The sequence below is a fragment of the Engystomops pustulosus genome, chromosome 2, assembly GCF_040894005.1.
Source record: "Engystomops pustulosus chromosome 2, aEngPut4.maternal, whole genome shotgun sequence".
Lineage (NCBI taxonomy): Eukaryota > Metazoa > Chordata > Amphibia > Anura > Leptodactylidae > Engystomops > Engystomops pustulosus.
Window position 1 is genome coordinate 82,267,934 of NC_092412.1, and position 18,454 is coordinate 82,286,387.

Consider the following 18,454-nt stretch of genomic DNA (forward strand, 5'->3'; position numbering starts at 1 on the left):
TGCTTTAAAGTCGTGTTAACGTATTTGTTTTGTAAATGCAAATGTTAACAATGGCATTGTGTACATACTGGGGCTGTATGTATTCATTACTGGGGGGAGCTGGAAAAACTCATTTTCAGGGGGCGCTGTATATACAGTACTTATTCCTGGGGGGAACAGTATATATTAATTACAGGGGTGGGGGGGGAGCATTATAAATTTATTACTGGACAGGGGCTGTATATATTCATTACTGGTGGAGCTGTATATACTACTTATTATTACTATATATACTACTTATTATTACTATATATACTACTTATTGAAAAAATTGTGGGGAGGGCCCCACCAACTTGCACCCAGGGACCTCCAGCCCCTTTTCCGGGCCTGTTGAGCCCATAGAAATGCGTAGGGAAGTAAACATTTGAAATATATGTTAGTGTGTCATGGGTTAGTCTGGGTTAGAGAGTCAGGGACAGAACCAGAGCAGGGGCAGGGCATAACTAGGCATAACCCAGTAAGACTGTCAGAAAGAGAGGAAGAGCAGTCAGAACCAGCACTGCAAACAATAAATGAGACCCAGAGGGAATTAACCCATTGATGGAAAGCAATTGATATTTGAATGGAGTATTGCACCTGAAACATGTAATGCACAATTTAACCCTTTACGTCAATGAATCTAATCTGATGCCCCATCCAGCTCTACATCCATCAATGTAAGCATAATAATATCATGTTATGGCTACATATTATAAGACACAGAGGATATGGTGGTGCTATATACATAACATATACACTACTATAGTGCACAATTCTCTGAACTGCTGATACCAGTGTTAACCCTTTGTGGTGAGCCGGGTGCTGCAGGTACTATGCAGGAATGCACTGTGATGAAATACTGGTGATTTGGGTGGCACCCCTTCCCCTAGCAGTCCCCAGAGCCTGGCTTGTCTTTGTTCCCATTGTGTCCCCCCCTCTTTCAGCATTAGTGGGAGGGAGCCCGGCACTCGCATCAATATTCCCAGCGCTGACAGGAGGCGCATCCACTCGGAGCAGAGGAGGATGCAGCAGCCATCAGCGTCCCTCACTCACTGACTGCCTGAGCCGCGGAGAGGGCGCCCTGTGTGTGCCATGGCGGAGGTAAAGTGCGGCACCGCAGCGGGCACGCCTGCCAATGGGATGGTGGTGAACGCAGAGCTGGAGGTGAAGAAGCTGCAGGAGCTGGTCAGGAAGCTGGAGAAGCAGAACGAGCAGCTGCGGAACCGGGCGAGTAACTGCACGGCCAGCCCGCACCTGCTGCTGCCGCCCCCCGCCATGCTGTGTGCACGGCCGCCCGGACTATGCCTGCCCAGCCCGGTGCCCACTCTGCTATGCACCTCCACCATCGGGGGAAGCCTGTACCCTCCGGACAACATGAGCTACTACAGCAGAGCGGCAGCATGTGCCACCATCCTGGATGAGGTGGAGGTCCTGGACCTGGAGGATGGGTATTGTAGTGAAGAGGAAGACACCTGGTAATTCCCTGGGGTGGAGGGTGCATGGCATGAATGTAGATGAGCCTGCAGTGATGGCTGCTCTAGGACCCCCTCCTGCACATGTTACACATTCACCTCTGCTACATGACAGAAAAGGCCCTGTGAGTGCTCAGCCCCAGGGCTACAGTCTGTTCCAGGCAATAGGATTTGGGATTATGGCAGCTCAGTGTTGAGCTGATTTGCTGGCTATAAATGGCTTATCCTGCATTGCCTGGTATATGCAGGTTTCATCTATTTATTCTGAATGGCAAAGCGTCATCTGTTTTTGTACTATGCTGCATTGGATTGGTGGGCATGGACGGGGGCGTTTTGTTGTGTATCACACCATCTCTATGGTCCTATGCAGTGCAGAAAGCTGGTATTTATAAGGGGACATTGCTGGATAGTCTCCTAATATTCTCATTTGTATGCAAGGCCGGATAGAAAAATGTAACTGTTTCAATGCCAGCCCGGATCCCTTAATAAATGGGTTGGAGATAGCATTTAAGGTGTGTCCACCTTCAATTAAATGGACCTTACATTGAACACCTGCAAAGCCAGTCACCTTAATTATAGACTATGCCCTATGTGACCCATTTGTTAACCAACTGCTTACCCAAACATCTTTTAGGCTGGGTTCACACAATGCATTGCGTTACGTTGCGTTTTTTTAATGCATTCCAAAGGCTTCAATCGCGATCACATGCTGAGGTTACACTGCGTTTCCATTGCATTTGCTAAAATGATATGTAACCTCTGCATGAGATCACAGCTAAAGCCTTTTGGAAATGCATCAAAAAACGCAACCAAAAATGCAACAGGACACATCGAGTGAACACAGCCTTAATCTCTGTAGGTTATGGAAGGACATTAATGGAATAGGTAAGGAAGAGACACCCTTATATGTGGCATCTACTCCACCACATTGAGGACATTGCACGTGTTATCTACATCCGTAAGAATTCAGAATACATCAGAATTCGCACAAGCAGCAGATTTGTAACAGAGATCTTAGAAGCTGTCTTTTGCATCTGATGGGGGCTTGAAGATCTCCAGTGCTGCTGGTAAAATCCCATTCAGACATGCAGACCCTTCGGGTGATGCCACACGTGGCATTTATGGTCCGTTTTTAACGCATGCTTAAAAACTGACCAAAAACGCCATGTGTGGCATCAAACTTCTGCAACAGATCTGTTATATGAGAATAGCCTTGATGTGTGGCTTATTTTACTTGTGACTACATGTCCATGTAAAAATGAAACTGATCTATTATTACAGCTACAGTGTTACCCCAGTAGTGGTTCAAAAAGGAGATAATGATGACCGGATAGAAATATAAGCTTTCTTATGAACATTAGTTAATAAACTGACTATTTACCCTTAGTATACCTGGTATAATATGATATTTGGCATATTATAATGACATTTCTCTTAAACAAGTCCTGTCACCTCTTCTGATATGTATTTTTAGTAAATAATTGAATTCGACCGGAAAAAAGCGTTTTGTACAATCTTTTCATACAACTACACATTGCTCTATTATTCCTCCAAGTAAAGGGGTTTGGTCAGAGAGTATCTTAGTTGACCCGAATTAGTGTTTCTCAATTTCTAGAAGAAATGGGAAACAAAGGAATAACAGAATATGCATGTCTAAAAAAGATGTTCCAGAATTGTTTAGAATTCAATTATTTGCTGACACAGACAAGTTAGGTGGGCTCAAAGGTCCAAGTTGAAGGGATTGTAACAACTTTGATTGTTACAATCTGATCAGTGGGGGTCTGACTGCCGTGACCCCCAGTAAGCAAGGGAATGGGTGTGGCAGGTTGAGCGTGTGTCCTGCCACCTTATAAGCTTGAGCGCCTCCGTCTCCTTAGCATATAGAATATAAGTGTATGTTTCATTAATAGCAGTACTCTATAAAGTAGTAAAAATTGTTTTATAAAGTGGAGAAAATGGCAGACTGGTGAGTTATAGGATATACTGATATAGATGTCCTTTAAAGTCTGGCCCACTAATGTGGAAACAAATAGTGTGTGCTGCAAGGTTTTTTCCAACCAACCTCTGCTCAGTGATAAAAGGACATGGTATACAAGCCAGTCTGTATGCCATCTATGGATGTGACGTGAAAAAAAACCAAATGTGTGCATAGGCCTGTAGTTTCGGCACCAAATTTTCTAATTTTGTTCTCTGTCAGGTGGTGGTGCCAGGCTCCCCTTTTTAGCCTAGGATTGCTCACTTAACAGTATGCCCCAACAATGTTGGACAACGTCAGGGTGCAGGATAGTCTAAAGCAGTGATGGCGAACCTATGGCACGGGTGCCAGAGGTGGCACTCGGAGCCATTTCTGTGGGCACTCAGACCATCACGCCAGGACAGAGTTCACCAAATAGGACCAAATCCACCAAGTCCCAGGCAACTTAAGAGATGCTGCTTTCAGGGCTATTTTAAAGCGACACTTCATTGGCTGTTAGGAACTGCGGGAAAAATGAGAAGGTGTTGACAGAACTGCAATGTCTTTGGAGGTCATCCTGCTGGACCAACAATTTTTCCTCTTCAGAGAGATCCTGGAGAGAAGCTACAACGAGAGTCTGAATTAGCCCTCCTTCTTTCAACTGTATTGGTGGCCTCAGGGGGCGATACAGTTGAAAGATGTGGAAGAACAGGTAGTAATAATTTACTGCTTAAAATGCCATGTTGGCACTTCAAGGGAAAATAAGTGGATTTTGGTTGTAGTTTTGGCACTCTGTCTCCAAAAGGTTCGCCATCACTGGTCTAAAGGATGCCTTTTTTGTGAAGCTGTAAGTTTGGCCCTAATGGAATCCCATGTAAATGCAGTGATTTGGCTGCTGTTCTAAAAAAATCTAAAAAAAAAAGACTGCTCCTCCCTTCCTCCTTTCACCAAGAATGGGAGCCCAATTATTACAGTGGCTGGCTGACCAGTTGCAGTCCAAGTCTTTTTCTGTTCTTGGTAGCTTTGACACGCTTATTGGATATGTTAACACAAATATATATTGTCATGTAGAAAATTGGCATCAGTTTTTATTTTTGTCTGTTCATGTCTACAGATGTGAAAAATACACCCCCGTGCATCAATAGGACAGTGATTCAAAGCAGCTTTTGACACTGATTTGTGTGTATGAATTAGCCCATAGTCTTTACCTACTTGTTTACCATTATTCAGGCCAAGTATTCAGCTTATTCCATAAAACAACTTAGACCATGTAAATATACCCTGCATAAAAAGTTACTGTATTCTGCCTGCTTGACATATCATACTATGTAAAGTGAAACATTGTAACCATCCTTTCTTATTGACTTTGTAACTTCCCTATATTTGGATCTGAATATAGAGTAAACAAATGCAATATTGTAAAAGTTTATCAGGAATAACATTGTTGTACTTCACTGTTGATGTAACAATGGTTAGAGGCTTCATGCACATGTTTTGGCCAATGTTATATACCGGCTCTAATTTTAGATTTATTAGGAGGCTTCTTGCAAATATTTTGGCTATAAACTTCACTAGTTTTTAGGCAAAAGTTATAGTAAATGCCCTCCCCAATTATAAACTCCCTCTTGGCTCGGCTTCTTGAAGTACTGTGACAAGTGGAACATAAAATGTAAATAAAAGAAAGAAATATTACAATTGTTACATGCAACTATGGTGTGTGTACTGATATTTCTCATGCCATGTCTATGTGGAAATGGCCTGCAAGGAACAATAAAACATCTGCAGATTTTTGCATTAAAAACACCAGTAGTTAAGTAGACTGTTTTTTTTTCTTTTTTGCATATAGTTCCACTGCCATTTCTTTCTAGCAGGTTCATGTTTTTACTAAAATGTACCATTGTTTTGGCTTGGCTTTTCCTTCTTTTTGGCGACTTTTTGTGGTGCATGCACACTTTTCAAACTTTCTTGCACCCAAGACTACCTCCCTTCAAAGTTCACCATAGCCTAGTTTCTTGCTGTGCTCCCTGTGTTATCACCTGATTCCAGATGTTAAAGTTGGTTCGTTTTGTAAAAAGTCACAATTCCATACCTGCTGTTGTCGGCAAAGGAAAACTATTTGCGACTTTCGGAAAACCAAAGTTGCAAAATCATTAAAGACCTCAGATGTATTAAAAAGGCAAAACTCATCTAAAACTCACATATTAAAAAGGCGAAAGACTCATCTGACCAGCAGAAAGAGAAACAGAAGCACAAAGCCAAAACAAAGGTACATGTGCCCCAAAGACAAATAACTAATTGAAGGAGATTTTATTGAGGCTAAAAACTTACCCCAAACCATGTTGTGGCTGGATTTCATGGAATGAACACTTTGCCAAGGATGAGGATTCTGAGAATCAGAATGATATACAGTATAATGCATGGAGTCCATACTTCCCTGTAGAAAAATCTGTGCTGTACTGTACACATTATTGTGACTTTGACACAGTCATTTAATTTTCATTGACAAAAATCGTCTGTTTATAGATGTCTACCACAGGGAAGGTATTTGGTGAATTGCTGACTAGTGATGAGTTCAGTGCCATCCACAGGTAAAACCATAGTAATGATTTCTATAAAGAGTGTCAGCTTTGTGTGTCAGATTTATGTCTTAAAGACTGATGTGGGTGTCAAGACTCTCTATCAATTCTGGCGTCCAGAGCTACATTTCAGATATACCCCAAGGAATATGATTTTTGGTGTACGCATATAAGTGCTGCTACTAGTAAGGGTGGTATGACACTGGCATTTTTTTTTTTCGTTGGATATTTTTCACTGAAGCCATTTTGGCTTATGAATGTAAACTGATTGGGTTTTTCTCAATAGGCTTTTTCACACTTCATATTTCGTTGATCAGTTTAGAACCTGACCATTTTTAGTTCACTGAAAAAAACTGACGTGAGAAAAAGTCCATTGTAAAGAATAGTTTCCTCTTCCTGGCATCAGTTATTTTTCACTTTGACGCCTTACTGAACCAATCTGTAGGTGTCCATAAGGCAAAAGTGGTTCAGTGAAAAAAAAAACCCAGCGTGAAACGACCGTAAATCTCTCCCAATGAATGCCATCCTTTTCATAAATTACTACTGGCTCTGGCTACATGAGCCCTGATATTGGCTGTGTGCTAGCCATTCTTTTAACAGCCAGCACACTTCCCCATTTATATGTATAGGCTTTGCCTTGGTTTCCACAGCTTTGTGTATGAGCCCACTGCCTGAGCCACAAATTCTAGATCAGGTCCTATCCCTGCCCGAGTTTGTGGCTACTGTTTAGGCAGTCTTTTTCCATTGTCATCGGAGTGTAATTGGACCTCAATTTACATAAGAAATGGACCAATTGTCACGGCAGGGAGTTTAACTCAGAAAGAACTTAAACTGCCATTGGCAGAAAAAAGTACCCATATCCGGACAAAACTGTAAATGGTGTTCATGTGAATAAAACTTAACATTTATTAATCACAGAGTTAAGAAGGTTGGGTAGTAGCTATGCTACAAGAAATGCTCAAGGGAAAAAATGTGTATTAAAACCACAGTAGGTAGGCTCAAGGAGTCAGAAGTGTATTGCCCCTATAGGGTGGGCTAAATAGTCATGTACAGTGTTTATGCACTAAATGACCTAAGGGACAAAGAACTATATCGCTATAGAATACATGATAAAATACATATAGCCATTGTAGTAGGCGAGGAATCAGTCATTCTCGAGGGGCTCAGTAGGGAATGCTGTATTAGCAAATATATATCAATTGACAGTGGGATAGTGTCCGATTCCCACTGTCAGTGGTGTATCAAATGCCGAGTAGTTAGCTGTCCTCTCTGAGCTATCCTCTCTGAACTGTCCCTGAGAGATCAATGTGCTCTGTCCATAAATATAACATAACACTGATGCCGAGCCTAACCTAACTGCTAGTTAAAACAGAAATCGCACTTTTAGCCCCCCGACATGTTTCACCAGCAACGCTGGCTTCATCAGGGGTAGGGCTATTAGTGTGTGCGGTGCGGAAACGCCGAACTTATAAAGGGGATAACCCCTCCCACTTACCATTCTTTAAACCAATGGGGGCGACACTGTAGGTGAGCCTCCCATTGGTGGATACTGATTGGCTCTGATATCAGAGGAGAACGCCCAATGTAGGATGGTATTACCGGGCTCGACATCGACGTCACGAGCGGCCCTTGTGGTCATGTGACCATGCGCGTCAGCTGACTATGTCAGCTGATTATGCTAAACGGCCGGTTGTTTATAACACTCTGCGCATGCGCCTGGACTTATTGCAGTGGCCACATATAGTGATCGCTGTGCGCACGCTCCTGGACTTGGTGCGCACACATTGCGATCGCTGTACGCATGCTCCTGGACTTAGTGCGCATAGTCGCGCTTTAAGGTCATGGGTGCCTATGATTTCCCTCATTTTTATAATAAGGAATAAATATCGTTATGCGCGTATGCCAAGATATAATGTGAAAGACGGAAACTGCGTAATGTTACATGTGTAATTGATGGGGGGAGGGGCTGCACTGAGGTAAGTATGTTGATATTTAGAAAGAAGCGATTGGGAGACATCACTCTTATGGGTACGTATTTTATAGGTGACCATGGGTAGTGTATCAATTTTACCAGGCAATAGAGTAGAGTAGATGTAAATTATAGTAAACCTCAGATGTCAATGTAAATGGGCGAGATGTCAGATGGAAGTGATTGAGCCATCAGAGTCACGTATGGCGTAGGTGTTATCACAGAATGGGATGAAGGAATGGGAGTGGAAAGGGGGAACAGTGTTTCCCTTAGAATGAGCATTGCGTTAGGGCTTACATAAACCTAAATTGATTGGTAATAAGAAATGTAAGATGAAAAGTGAAATAATGCTTGAAAGTATATACTCGACAATATTCATTAAAGATATGCTGAAAAGGTAAATCCTTCGTTAAGGCCCATAGGGCTCAGGGATTTCAGTTTGTGGATCCATCTGGCTTCTAGTTGTAGAAGTCTACGATCGATATTGCCTTGTCGGGGCCCCATTTCAGCCTGATCGATAGCCCAAAACTTGAGGGTACTGGCCTTGCCATCATGGTGTAATCGTACGTGTCTGGAAATAGGGGTATCCTTATTTGTGGTGATAGAACTTATATGGCTAGAAATTCTCCTCCGTAGTTGTTGTACGGTCTTGCCCACATAGATGCGTGGGCATGTGCACTGTGCCACGTAGACTACTGCTGTGCTTTTGCAGTTCATAAAGCGTCTGATAGTGATAGTTTCACCGTTAGCCGGGTTGGTAAAAGTTTTGGTTTTAGGCATAAGTGGGCAAAATGCACAGGTCCCACAGGGGTAGGACCCCACTATTTTGTTGGTAGGTCTTGAAGAAGGTAAGGGGGTATTGCTGAAATGACTATGTACAAGAAGGTTTCGAAGGTTGGGACCACGACGGTATGTTATTGTTGGTCTGTCATTGAGTTTCATTTTAAGATCTGGGTCGGCGGTAAGAATGGGCCAGTATCTACGCATGATCTGTTTGATTGTATCAGTGTAGGCATCATAGGTGCCAATGCATCTGATAATTTGTTGTTCCGGATGTTGTTTCAGATCATGAATTAGAGTATTCCTTTCTGTACGTTTGGCTCGGGCATAAGCCTTAAAAAGACATTTTTTGGGGTATCCCCGGCTTCTAAATCTTGAGTATAAGTTGTCACACTCCTGTTTGAAAGTCTTCTCATCAGAGCAGTTTCTACGTGCTCTGAGATACTGACCAATGGGTATGCCTGACTTAAGAGGTTGGGGGTGCCAACTATGCCATTGGAGCAGATTATTTGTGGAGGTGGGTTTTCGATAGATATCCGTACTGAGATGTCCCTGTGGATCTATATGGATAGTCAGGTCAAGAAAGTGAATCTGTGTGTCACTGATTTCAGATGTAAACTTCATACCGATGTTGTTGTTATTAAGTACTGTGACGAATTCTTCAAAAAGGTTCTTGTCTCCCTCCCAGAGGATCAGTGACACACAGATTCACTTTCTTGACCTGACTATCCATATAGATCCACAGGGACATCTCAGTACGGATATCTATCGAAAACCCACCTCCACAAATAATCTGCTCCAATGGCATAGTTGGCACCCCCAACCTCTTAAGTCAGGCATACCCATTGGTCAGTATCTCAGAGCACGTAGAAACTGCTCTGATGAGAAGACTTTCAAACAGGAGTGTGACAACTTATACTCAAGATTTAGAAGCCGGGGATACCCCAAAAAATGTCTTTTTAAGGCTTATGCCCGAGCCAAACGTACAGAAAGGAATACTCTAATTCATGATCTGAAACAACATCCGGAACAACAAATTATCAGATGCATTGGCACCTATGATGCCTACACTGATACAATCAAACAGATCATGCGTAGATACTGGCCCATTCTTACCGCCGACCCAGATCTTAAAATGAAACTCAATGACAGACCAACAATAACATACCGTCGTGGTCCCAACCTTCGAAACCTTCTTGTACATAGTCATTTCAGCAATACCCCCTTACCTTCCTCAAGACCTACCAACAAAATAGTGGGGTCCTACTCCTGTGGGACCTGTGCATTTTGCCCACTTATGCCTAAAACCAAAACTTTTACCAACCCGGCTAACGGTGAAACTATCACTATCAGACGCTTTATGAACTGCAAAAGCACAGCAGTAGTCTACGTGGCACAGTGCACATGCCCACGCATCTATGTGGGCAAGACCGTACAACAACTACGGAGGAGAATTTCTAGCCATATAAGTTCTATCACCACAAATAAGGATACCCCTATTTCCAGACACGTACGATTACACCATGATGGCAAGGCCAGTACCCTCAAGTTTTGGGCTATCGATCAGGCTGAAATGGGGCCCCGACAAGGCAATATCGATCGTAGACTTTTACAACTAGAAGCCAGATGGATCCACAAACTGAAATCCCTGAGCCCTATGGGCCTTAACGAAGGATTTACCTTTTCAGCATATCTTTAATGAATATTGTCGAGTATATACTTTCAAGCATTATTTCACTTTTCATCTTACATTTCTTATTACCAATCAATTTAGGTTTATGTAAGCCCTAACGCAATGCTCATTCTAAGGGAAACACTGTTCCCCCTTTCCACTCCCATTCCTTCATCCCATTCTGTGATAACACCTACGCCATACGTGACTCTGATGGCTCAATCACTTCCATCTGACATCTCGCCCATTTACATTGACATCTGAGGTTTACTATAATTTACATCTACTCTACTCTATTGCCTGGTAAAATTGATACACTACCCATGGTCACCTATAAAATACGTACCCATAAGAGTGATGTCTCCCAATCGCTTCTTTCTATGACCTAAATATCAACATACTTACCTCAGTGCAGCCCCTCCCCCCATCAATTACACATGTAACATTACGCAGTTTCCGTCTTTCACATTATATCTTGGCATACGCGCATAACGATATTTATTCCTTATTATAAAAATGAGGGAAATCATAGGCACCCATGACCTTAAAGCGCGACTATGCGCACTAAGTCCAGGAGCATGCGTACAGCGATCGCAATGTGTGCGCACCAAGTCCAGGAGCGTGCGCACAGCGATCACTATATGTGGCCACTGCAATAAGTCCAGGCGCATGCGCAGAGTGTTATAAACAATCGGCCGTTTAGCATAATCAGCTGACATAGTCAGCTGACGCGCATGGTCACATGACCACAAGGGCCGCTCGTGACGTCGATGTCGAGCCCGGTAATACCATCCTACATTGGGCGTTCTCCTCTGATATCAGAGCCAATCAGTATCCACCAATGGGAGGCTCACCTACAGTGTCGCCCCCATTGGTTTAAAGAATGGTAAGTTGGAGGGGTTATCCCCTTTATAAGTTCGGCGTTTCCGCACCGCACACACTAATAGCCCTACCCCTGATGAAGCCAGCGTTGCTGGTGAAACATGTCGGGGGGCTAAAAGTGCGATTTCTGTTTTAACTAGCAGTTAGGTTAGGCTCGGCATCAGTGTTATGTTATATTTATGGACAGAGCACATTGATCTCTCAGGGACAGTTCAGAGAGGATAGCTCAGAGAGGACAGCTAACTACTCGGCATTTGATACACCACTGACAGTGGGAATCGGACACTATCCCACTGTCAATTGATATATATTTGCTAATACAGCATTCCCTACTGAGCCCCTCGAGAATGACTGATTCCTCGCCTACTACAATGGCTATATGTATTTTATCATGTATTCTATAGCGATATAGTTCTTTGTCCCTTAGGTCATTTAGTGCATAAACACTGTACATGACTATTTAGCCCACCCTATAGGGGCAATACACTTCTGACTCCTTGAGCCTACCTACTGTGTTTTTAATACACATTTTTTCCCTTGAGCATTTCTTGTAGCATAGCTACTACCCAACCTTCTTAACTCTGTGATTAATAAATGTTAAGTTTTATTCACATGAACACCATTTACAGTTTTGTCCGGATATGGGTACTTTTTTCTGCCAATGGCAGTTTAAGTTCTTTCTAATTGGACCTCACATACCAATGACACACAGACCACATATCGGTTGTTTGCGGCTCAAGATCTGCACATGTAGGCTTATCTGTTACATAGCTCTGGCTTTACTAAGCAAAATACTTCTGGTAACATAATTCACCAAATGCCAAAAAACCCTGTAAGGCCCGGAAGAATGACTTTTGATACCTATTAAAAAGTTCTCTCATTTGTAGAGTGTAACCTACTTTTACTTGTTTTCTTCTTCTTTGCTGAACCCTTTCAGGATATTGAGGCCTCTATTCAGAAAGACTCTAAGTGGGTCAAGAATTGAGTAAAACGTTCTTTGTAAACAAAGTCTTTAGATTAGCTCCACATTCAAGGCATGTGACAAGAAAGTATCGTGTGTTATACAGACAAAAGAGAATGCTATTTGTGTATTGTGTGTGTGTGTGTGTGTGTATTGTCATAATATGCTTCAGGCGAATTTAGAAACTGACCTTTTTTCTAGTGCAATGATCTCTAATCTGCTTCATGGATGTACATGTTAGCTGAATTTAGGAAATTAGCTGATCATTGTTGCTTGAATTTAAGACTATTAAAGGGGTTGTCTTAGACTTTACTATTGCTGGTATATTCTTAGGATAGCTTGTCAGAGCAGTAGGGTGCCATACCAGTATAGCGGCAGAGATTGGTACTATAAGATCATCAATAGTAAAGTCTTGGACTATTACTTTAATCACATTGGATCACATTTGCCAACACTTTTAAGATTAAAACGTTTAACTCTAGATTGGTTGCATATTCCCAAACCAAAAGAAAACATCCTGCTATGAAACAAGATGGTTAAACAAGCTAAGCTATATCTGGCTGTTACTATCAAATTTTATGTAATAAAAAAAAATAAATTATATTTACATAGCCCATTTGGGTCATAAGGGCACTTCAAAACATCTGTATTCTACTGTGATTACTGCACAAAAATGCTTGTTTACTACTGTATTCTGTGGAAGTCCATTTTATATGATGGTGTGGAATTTTTAAATGGTTGATTTGAAGTAGGCATTGCAGAGAAAAAAGAAGTGACATGTGCCTTTCATGGTTCTAACTCTGCCTGCTATAGGTGTGAAAATGAGTATGTGGTTTCCTTCAGTATGCTAAGTGGGTGGTTGTGGGAACAAGATCCATGTTTACCAGTCCTCTACCTTACATATGACGCAGCATGGCTGCGAATCAGATGATACCGATTATAATAATGACTCTTTATTTCTATAGTGCCATGATATTTTACAGTACTTTACTGATTATGGGGTACAAATACCAAAAAATAATTCATTTCCGAATCATAAATCACAAGTTGAAAAATGTGTAAAAGCTTAAAATCTATGTGTAAGAAGGGGTGACACAGGAGATAATGCACCTATAATGCTGTAGCCATTCTTTACAAGGTTTAACATAAGCACCCCAATATATCTTTTCAACTCTCAGCTTCTATCTCTTACAATTCTCTGATCCTTCTACTCACAAGGATAGAAATATCCTTACCTTCGTCTTTTCCCAACTCTCTTGCATCTATTTTTACAAATTCTTCTTTCCCACTCTCAGAGCACAACCTTCTTTTATCTTTCAATAGGTTCTTTCCTTCTCAGAACATGCCCACCTATAACACATGCACTATATCACGGTAACCTTATTTGGCATCACTTTCCCCTATCTACTCCTACTTACTAATCGTTTCAATCACAATCGCAAAGTTGTCTTGAATGAGTTATCACCCCACTCCATCTGATCCTTTTGAGATAGACGTCAAGGCACATACCCCAAACTTGAATCCTTCGACAGTTGTCCAGATCTGCATGATTTTCTACACAAATTCATTCATCAACAGACTTTATGAATTGAAAATATTCTTCACTCTTTACTAACACCCAAGGTACATCCTTCACAGACCTTGGGGCTGAAGATCTGGCATCCAGTCACAATCCACCTTACATACTGGATAATATTTATCAGTACCCAAAGCTTTTTTTTTTTTTTTCAAAGACCTGAAAATGGAAACTTGACTTGATTTGTTCCATAAATTTAGAAAATCCGTCAAGAGTAACCTCATTGTTCTGGTGTAAATAAGAGACAGCAAATTGAAGATGTAAAGTAAGATAATACAGTCTTCAAACTTCATTTTAAAAAAATGGATACTAGTTAGCTTGTTTGCCGTCTATTACCTTGGGGAAGATTTTGTAGATTCTAGGGATCTGGTGAATCAAAATAATATTCTTAAAATTTTTAATTTATATTTTTTTAATTAAAATTCATTAATAGAGGCTCTAAAAATGTTTTGATAAGCCCAAGAACAGCTGATCAGTAATACAGGGATTTACAGGAGTTAGTCATGGCTCTGTTCTTTACACTATATTGATTAATGACTCTGTGTCGCCTTAAAGAGCAAAACTTCCATATTTGCTGATAACACAAAATTTAGTAAAGTAATTGGCCCAGAAGAGGATTGTACTGTATTACACAGGGATTTGGAGAAGACTGTAGGTAGGGTAGAGAAGTGACTGTCGTTTGATGGGAAAGCTGTTGCTAAGGTATTCATGACCTTAATAACTAATGATGGGAGACATAGATGCACAGAAAGAAAGCTTTATCTCATGCTAAATATTGTATACCATCTAGATCAGTGATGGGCAACCTTTTGAGCTTGGTGTGTCAAAATTCGCCAAAAAACCGAGCATAACTCGGGTGGTGTGTCACCTTGATAAAAAAAACATAATTTTGTGATATTTATAGTTTAAATAACAAATATGTATAATTATTTAACTTCTAGGGTAATTTAATCCTAGGTTGTGTGATTGATCCTACCATGTACTACAGTATGGCAGTATATGGGGATTTTCCACATCATCTATTTATTACAATGTGCTGGACAATCTCTCAGCCTCCCGGCTACTGCACCTGGCCGTGTAGGAGCCGAGGATGAAACTTAACTCTCTGGCGACCGCGTGTCACTGAAAATGGCTATGCGTGTCAGCACTGACACGCGTGTCATAGGTTGGCCATCACTGATCTAGATAATGTTGTATTAGAAAACAAAGCAAGCCAGGAGGTGGTGGATGCCATCAGAAGAAGACAAACTGTTGAGGGAAAATGTGAATTAAATTATCAGGAATTGGAGTTATTGAAAATGGCTTTATCACTATGTACATTATATCTGTGTTGTAAGTCAATTACATAATTTGTCCACTGACCATTTCATATTTACTTGAAAGAAATCTCCCATCAAAATCGAGCGCGATACACCACTCATAAATGCAGACACCGTGACTGTGGTAATCTGGTAACAAATATAAGGTGACTGCCACAGTCACACCATTTGGATCTATGAGTAAGAGAGTTATGAGTTATTATGCTTGATTGTAATGGTAGATTTCCTTTAACAAGGAGACATCCCTTACAGACAAGGAGGAAAATGTTTCTTCCTCAGCATGCATGTTTTTTTTATTCAAGGTATTGGTGTAAATTGGGAGTATGTAAATTATATTGTTTGTTTAGATAGGTAAAGGTATGGGCCAAAAATCTGAAAAGTAAGCACAATACTCCAGTAGGGTCACCCATATAGTACTTACCCTGGGAATCTTTCCCATTTTATCAGTAGCAGCTGCTGGTCACTTGAGGACTTCTTGTGATGTCCCATGTCTTGCAAACTTCCATTTGGTTAGGTGGATGTGCGCTCATTACAGTACTGTATGGTCTGGGGGCTTGATGATATTCTTGTGGAAGTCATAGGTCACAGGGGAAAGTTCTCAATGGAAAGTACAATACTATGGTATAATATTGTTCTCACCCTGATAAACTTTCTGATTTGTTGCCAACCCCTTTAATTCATTGAATGGTCCTAATCATCATGCTCAAATGCAAAAGAGTTAGTTGCTGGACACAAGGTCAAGGTTTATTAGTCTTTTAACCTTGATGGCCTGATGGATGGTTTTACATTAACAGCAAACAGCTTCTTTTAAACGGTTTAAGTAAAAGTGCAAGTTTCTTATGCTGTTAGACTCAGAAAAATGGAAATTCCATAGCATATAGTCTCCATTACAGTCATGGAGATGCTGCTAAATGATCAGATTGTTTATTAAGTTGGTCTTCTTTATAGGTTGATAAAGTATAGTACTGTATAAATAATTTAATGTTTCTCTTTTCTAGGCTTTACGTGTCGCCTGCTAAAAAGCAGAAACCCTATGAGTCTACCATTAGTCCATTAGAATGGTGTAGGCAAGTTCTGGATCATCCAAGCCCTGAAATAGACGCAGCAAAGAGATCACTTTGCTTTCGCCTTGAGCAAGGTAATCAATATAATATTGACCTGCGCTATTTTTAGCATTAAGTCCTTCTAGAAATGTCTCTATGCATTTTGCAAATCCGATATTCCTTTTGAATTTCTTGCGTAATGAACATTTATAAAGGATTAAAGGCTGATTGACAGATCTTCAACACAGCTGATGGGAATGGCCATCCACAACTAGTGTTTTAAGGTGGAAGTTATGAAGACCACAAATTGTTGGAAGTGCCGGGAACTTCTTTGCATATCAATCGCTTTAGTGGGTGTATTTCTTTCTTTCTAAATGCTTATGTGTTGTTATGGTGACCATGGGTGGCCTTTACTGGCAGTGCGCTCAGCTTAATAGTAATGACTTTCAACTCACACACAGATAATCACAAGTTGTCTTGGGGGAGAAAACAGGATACTAATTAAACACCCTCTTTAAGAAAAAACAAAAAAAAACCTGGTCAACCGACATTTTTATTGTTGGACACATAAACATACAGACGGTCACAATATAAAAGTATTTATCCTGTGCAGGACATTGTTAAACGCTGAAATAAAGGAAAAAAAAGTTATTGTTCCCCATAATTTTTCTGGCCCACAAATACATCATATGGAAAGTTGTTCAGTGCCATTACAAAATACATCCTCACAAAATAATCCCTCTTGTTTCTACATTAGCTCAAAAACAATAACGTTTTGATTCTTAGAAGATTGGGAAATAATGTGTTAAAAATAAAATTTTATTTGAATAGCCAAAGTAAAAGAAAGCACACTATTGCTTACCAAACTGCATGTATATAAATTTCTAATAAATGGGGGGAACATAGGCAAGTCTTGAACTGGTTCATTTCATAATATTATAGATTACCTTGAACCACAAAAAGAGGCGTGCAGACAACATGTACCTCAATTGTGCTTAAAGGAAATCTACCATCAAAATCCAGCATGATAAACCAGGGACACTTACTCATAGATCCAGGCACTGACTGTGGTGATCTTCTTGTATTTCTTACTAGCACACAGTTGGAGGGGGAAGTTGTCATTGTACAGCGTAAGCTACAGCATGGATGGGCTCTTGTAATGAGCCCTATTGGCTAATTAGCATTGTTATATAAGTTTATTTTAGAAGGAAGGAGGCCGTGGATAACAAAGATACGAAGGTTACCACAGTCGCAGTGCCTGGATCTATAAGGAAGTGTCCCTGGTTTATCATGCTGGATTTTGATAATAGATTTACTTTAATACTTCAAGTGCAAAAATGTGTTGGTACATAAGGGGTTGTCCCCTTTATACAGTGAATAGATTAAAAAGCTGGTAGTGAGGGTCTTGGATCACAAGATCGGAATCCCCAGGATTTTGCAATATGGATGTCCCTTACTGATGGGGGGGGGGGGCGTCCTGCTGGTCTATTTAATAGTAGAGGAGTGTCGGAAATTTCTGAGCACAGCGCTCTGCTATCTCAGCCTTCCACATAAAAGTGCAGAAAATCCTATGAATAGGGAATAAATCGGTACCCTTTTAATATGTAACATGCTGCCTTGTTATATAGTATTATATTTATAAACTATAATAATAATGTATATAGAAGAACTAGCTGTAGCTCCCGGCATTGCCCGGGATAGCAAATAACTGCTTATTGCTATAAGAAAATAGAATGGGTAACCAAAAAATGTTTTGTGTATCTATCTCTCTCTGACTGTGTGTGTTACAGCTGATCTCTGATTGGTTTCCATAGGCAAGTGGAACAGTTTAACTCGGGCATTTCTGATGCTGTAAATCTCCCTTATCTCTATCCCTCTTACCTAACACATTGACTGGTTACTATAGGCAATGATTACAAGACAGCTAAAGCTCAGCTTCTAACTGAATTTGTTGATTGTCAACGTGATGGTGCAGATTCCTTTAACGGGCACGCATGCACGCACACTTTATATATTAGATATAAAAGTAATGCTCCAATCAATAGAGAGTACAATGCATGTGTTTGAGTTTCCAGGAAAACCCCATATATACAGTGCTGAAAGCGATAAATGATGGGACCCCCATGGGTAACGAGAACGGGGTCCAATGTACCCCCGTCGCACCCCAAGGTGCCCGGAGCAGCCAGTCGCACATGCACAGTCTGCTCTGCTCAAGAAGCTGAGATCGCAGAG

At 40.9% G+C, this 18,454-nt stretch overlaps 1 protein-coding gene across 3 annotated transcripts in view; it reads left to right on the forward strand.

The window, feature by feature from the left end:
• The first annotated feature begins 612 nt into the window (after positions 1-612).
• The window catches only part of SLAIN1 (SLAIN motif family member 1), a 41,043-nt gene continuing 23,201 nt past the window's right edge, over positions 613-18,454 (forward strand). The window contains exons 1-2 of one of the 3 annotated variants that reach the window (XM_072135403.1): positions 613-695; positions 16,178-16,317. In XM_072135403.1, coding sequence (XP_071991504.1) covers positions 628-695; positions 16,178-16,317 — 208 coding nt within the window. In that variant the 5' untranslated portion in view covers positions 613-627. Of the gene's footprint in view, positions 696-950; positions 1,494-16,177; positions 16,318-18,454 lie in introns of those variants that run through there. The other 2 variants (XM_072135401.1, XM_072135402.1) reach the window with 2 other exon arrangements.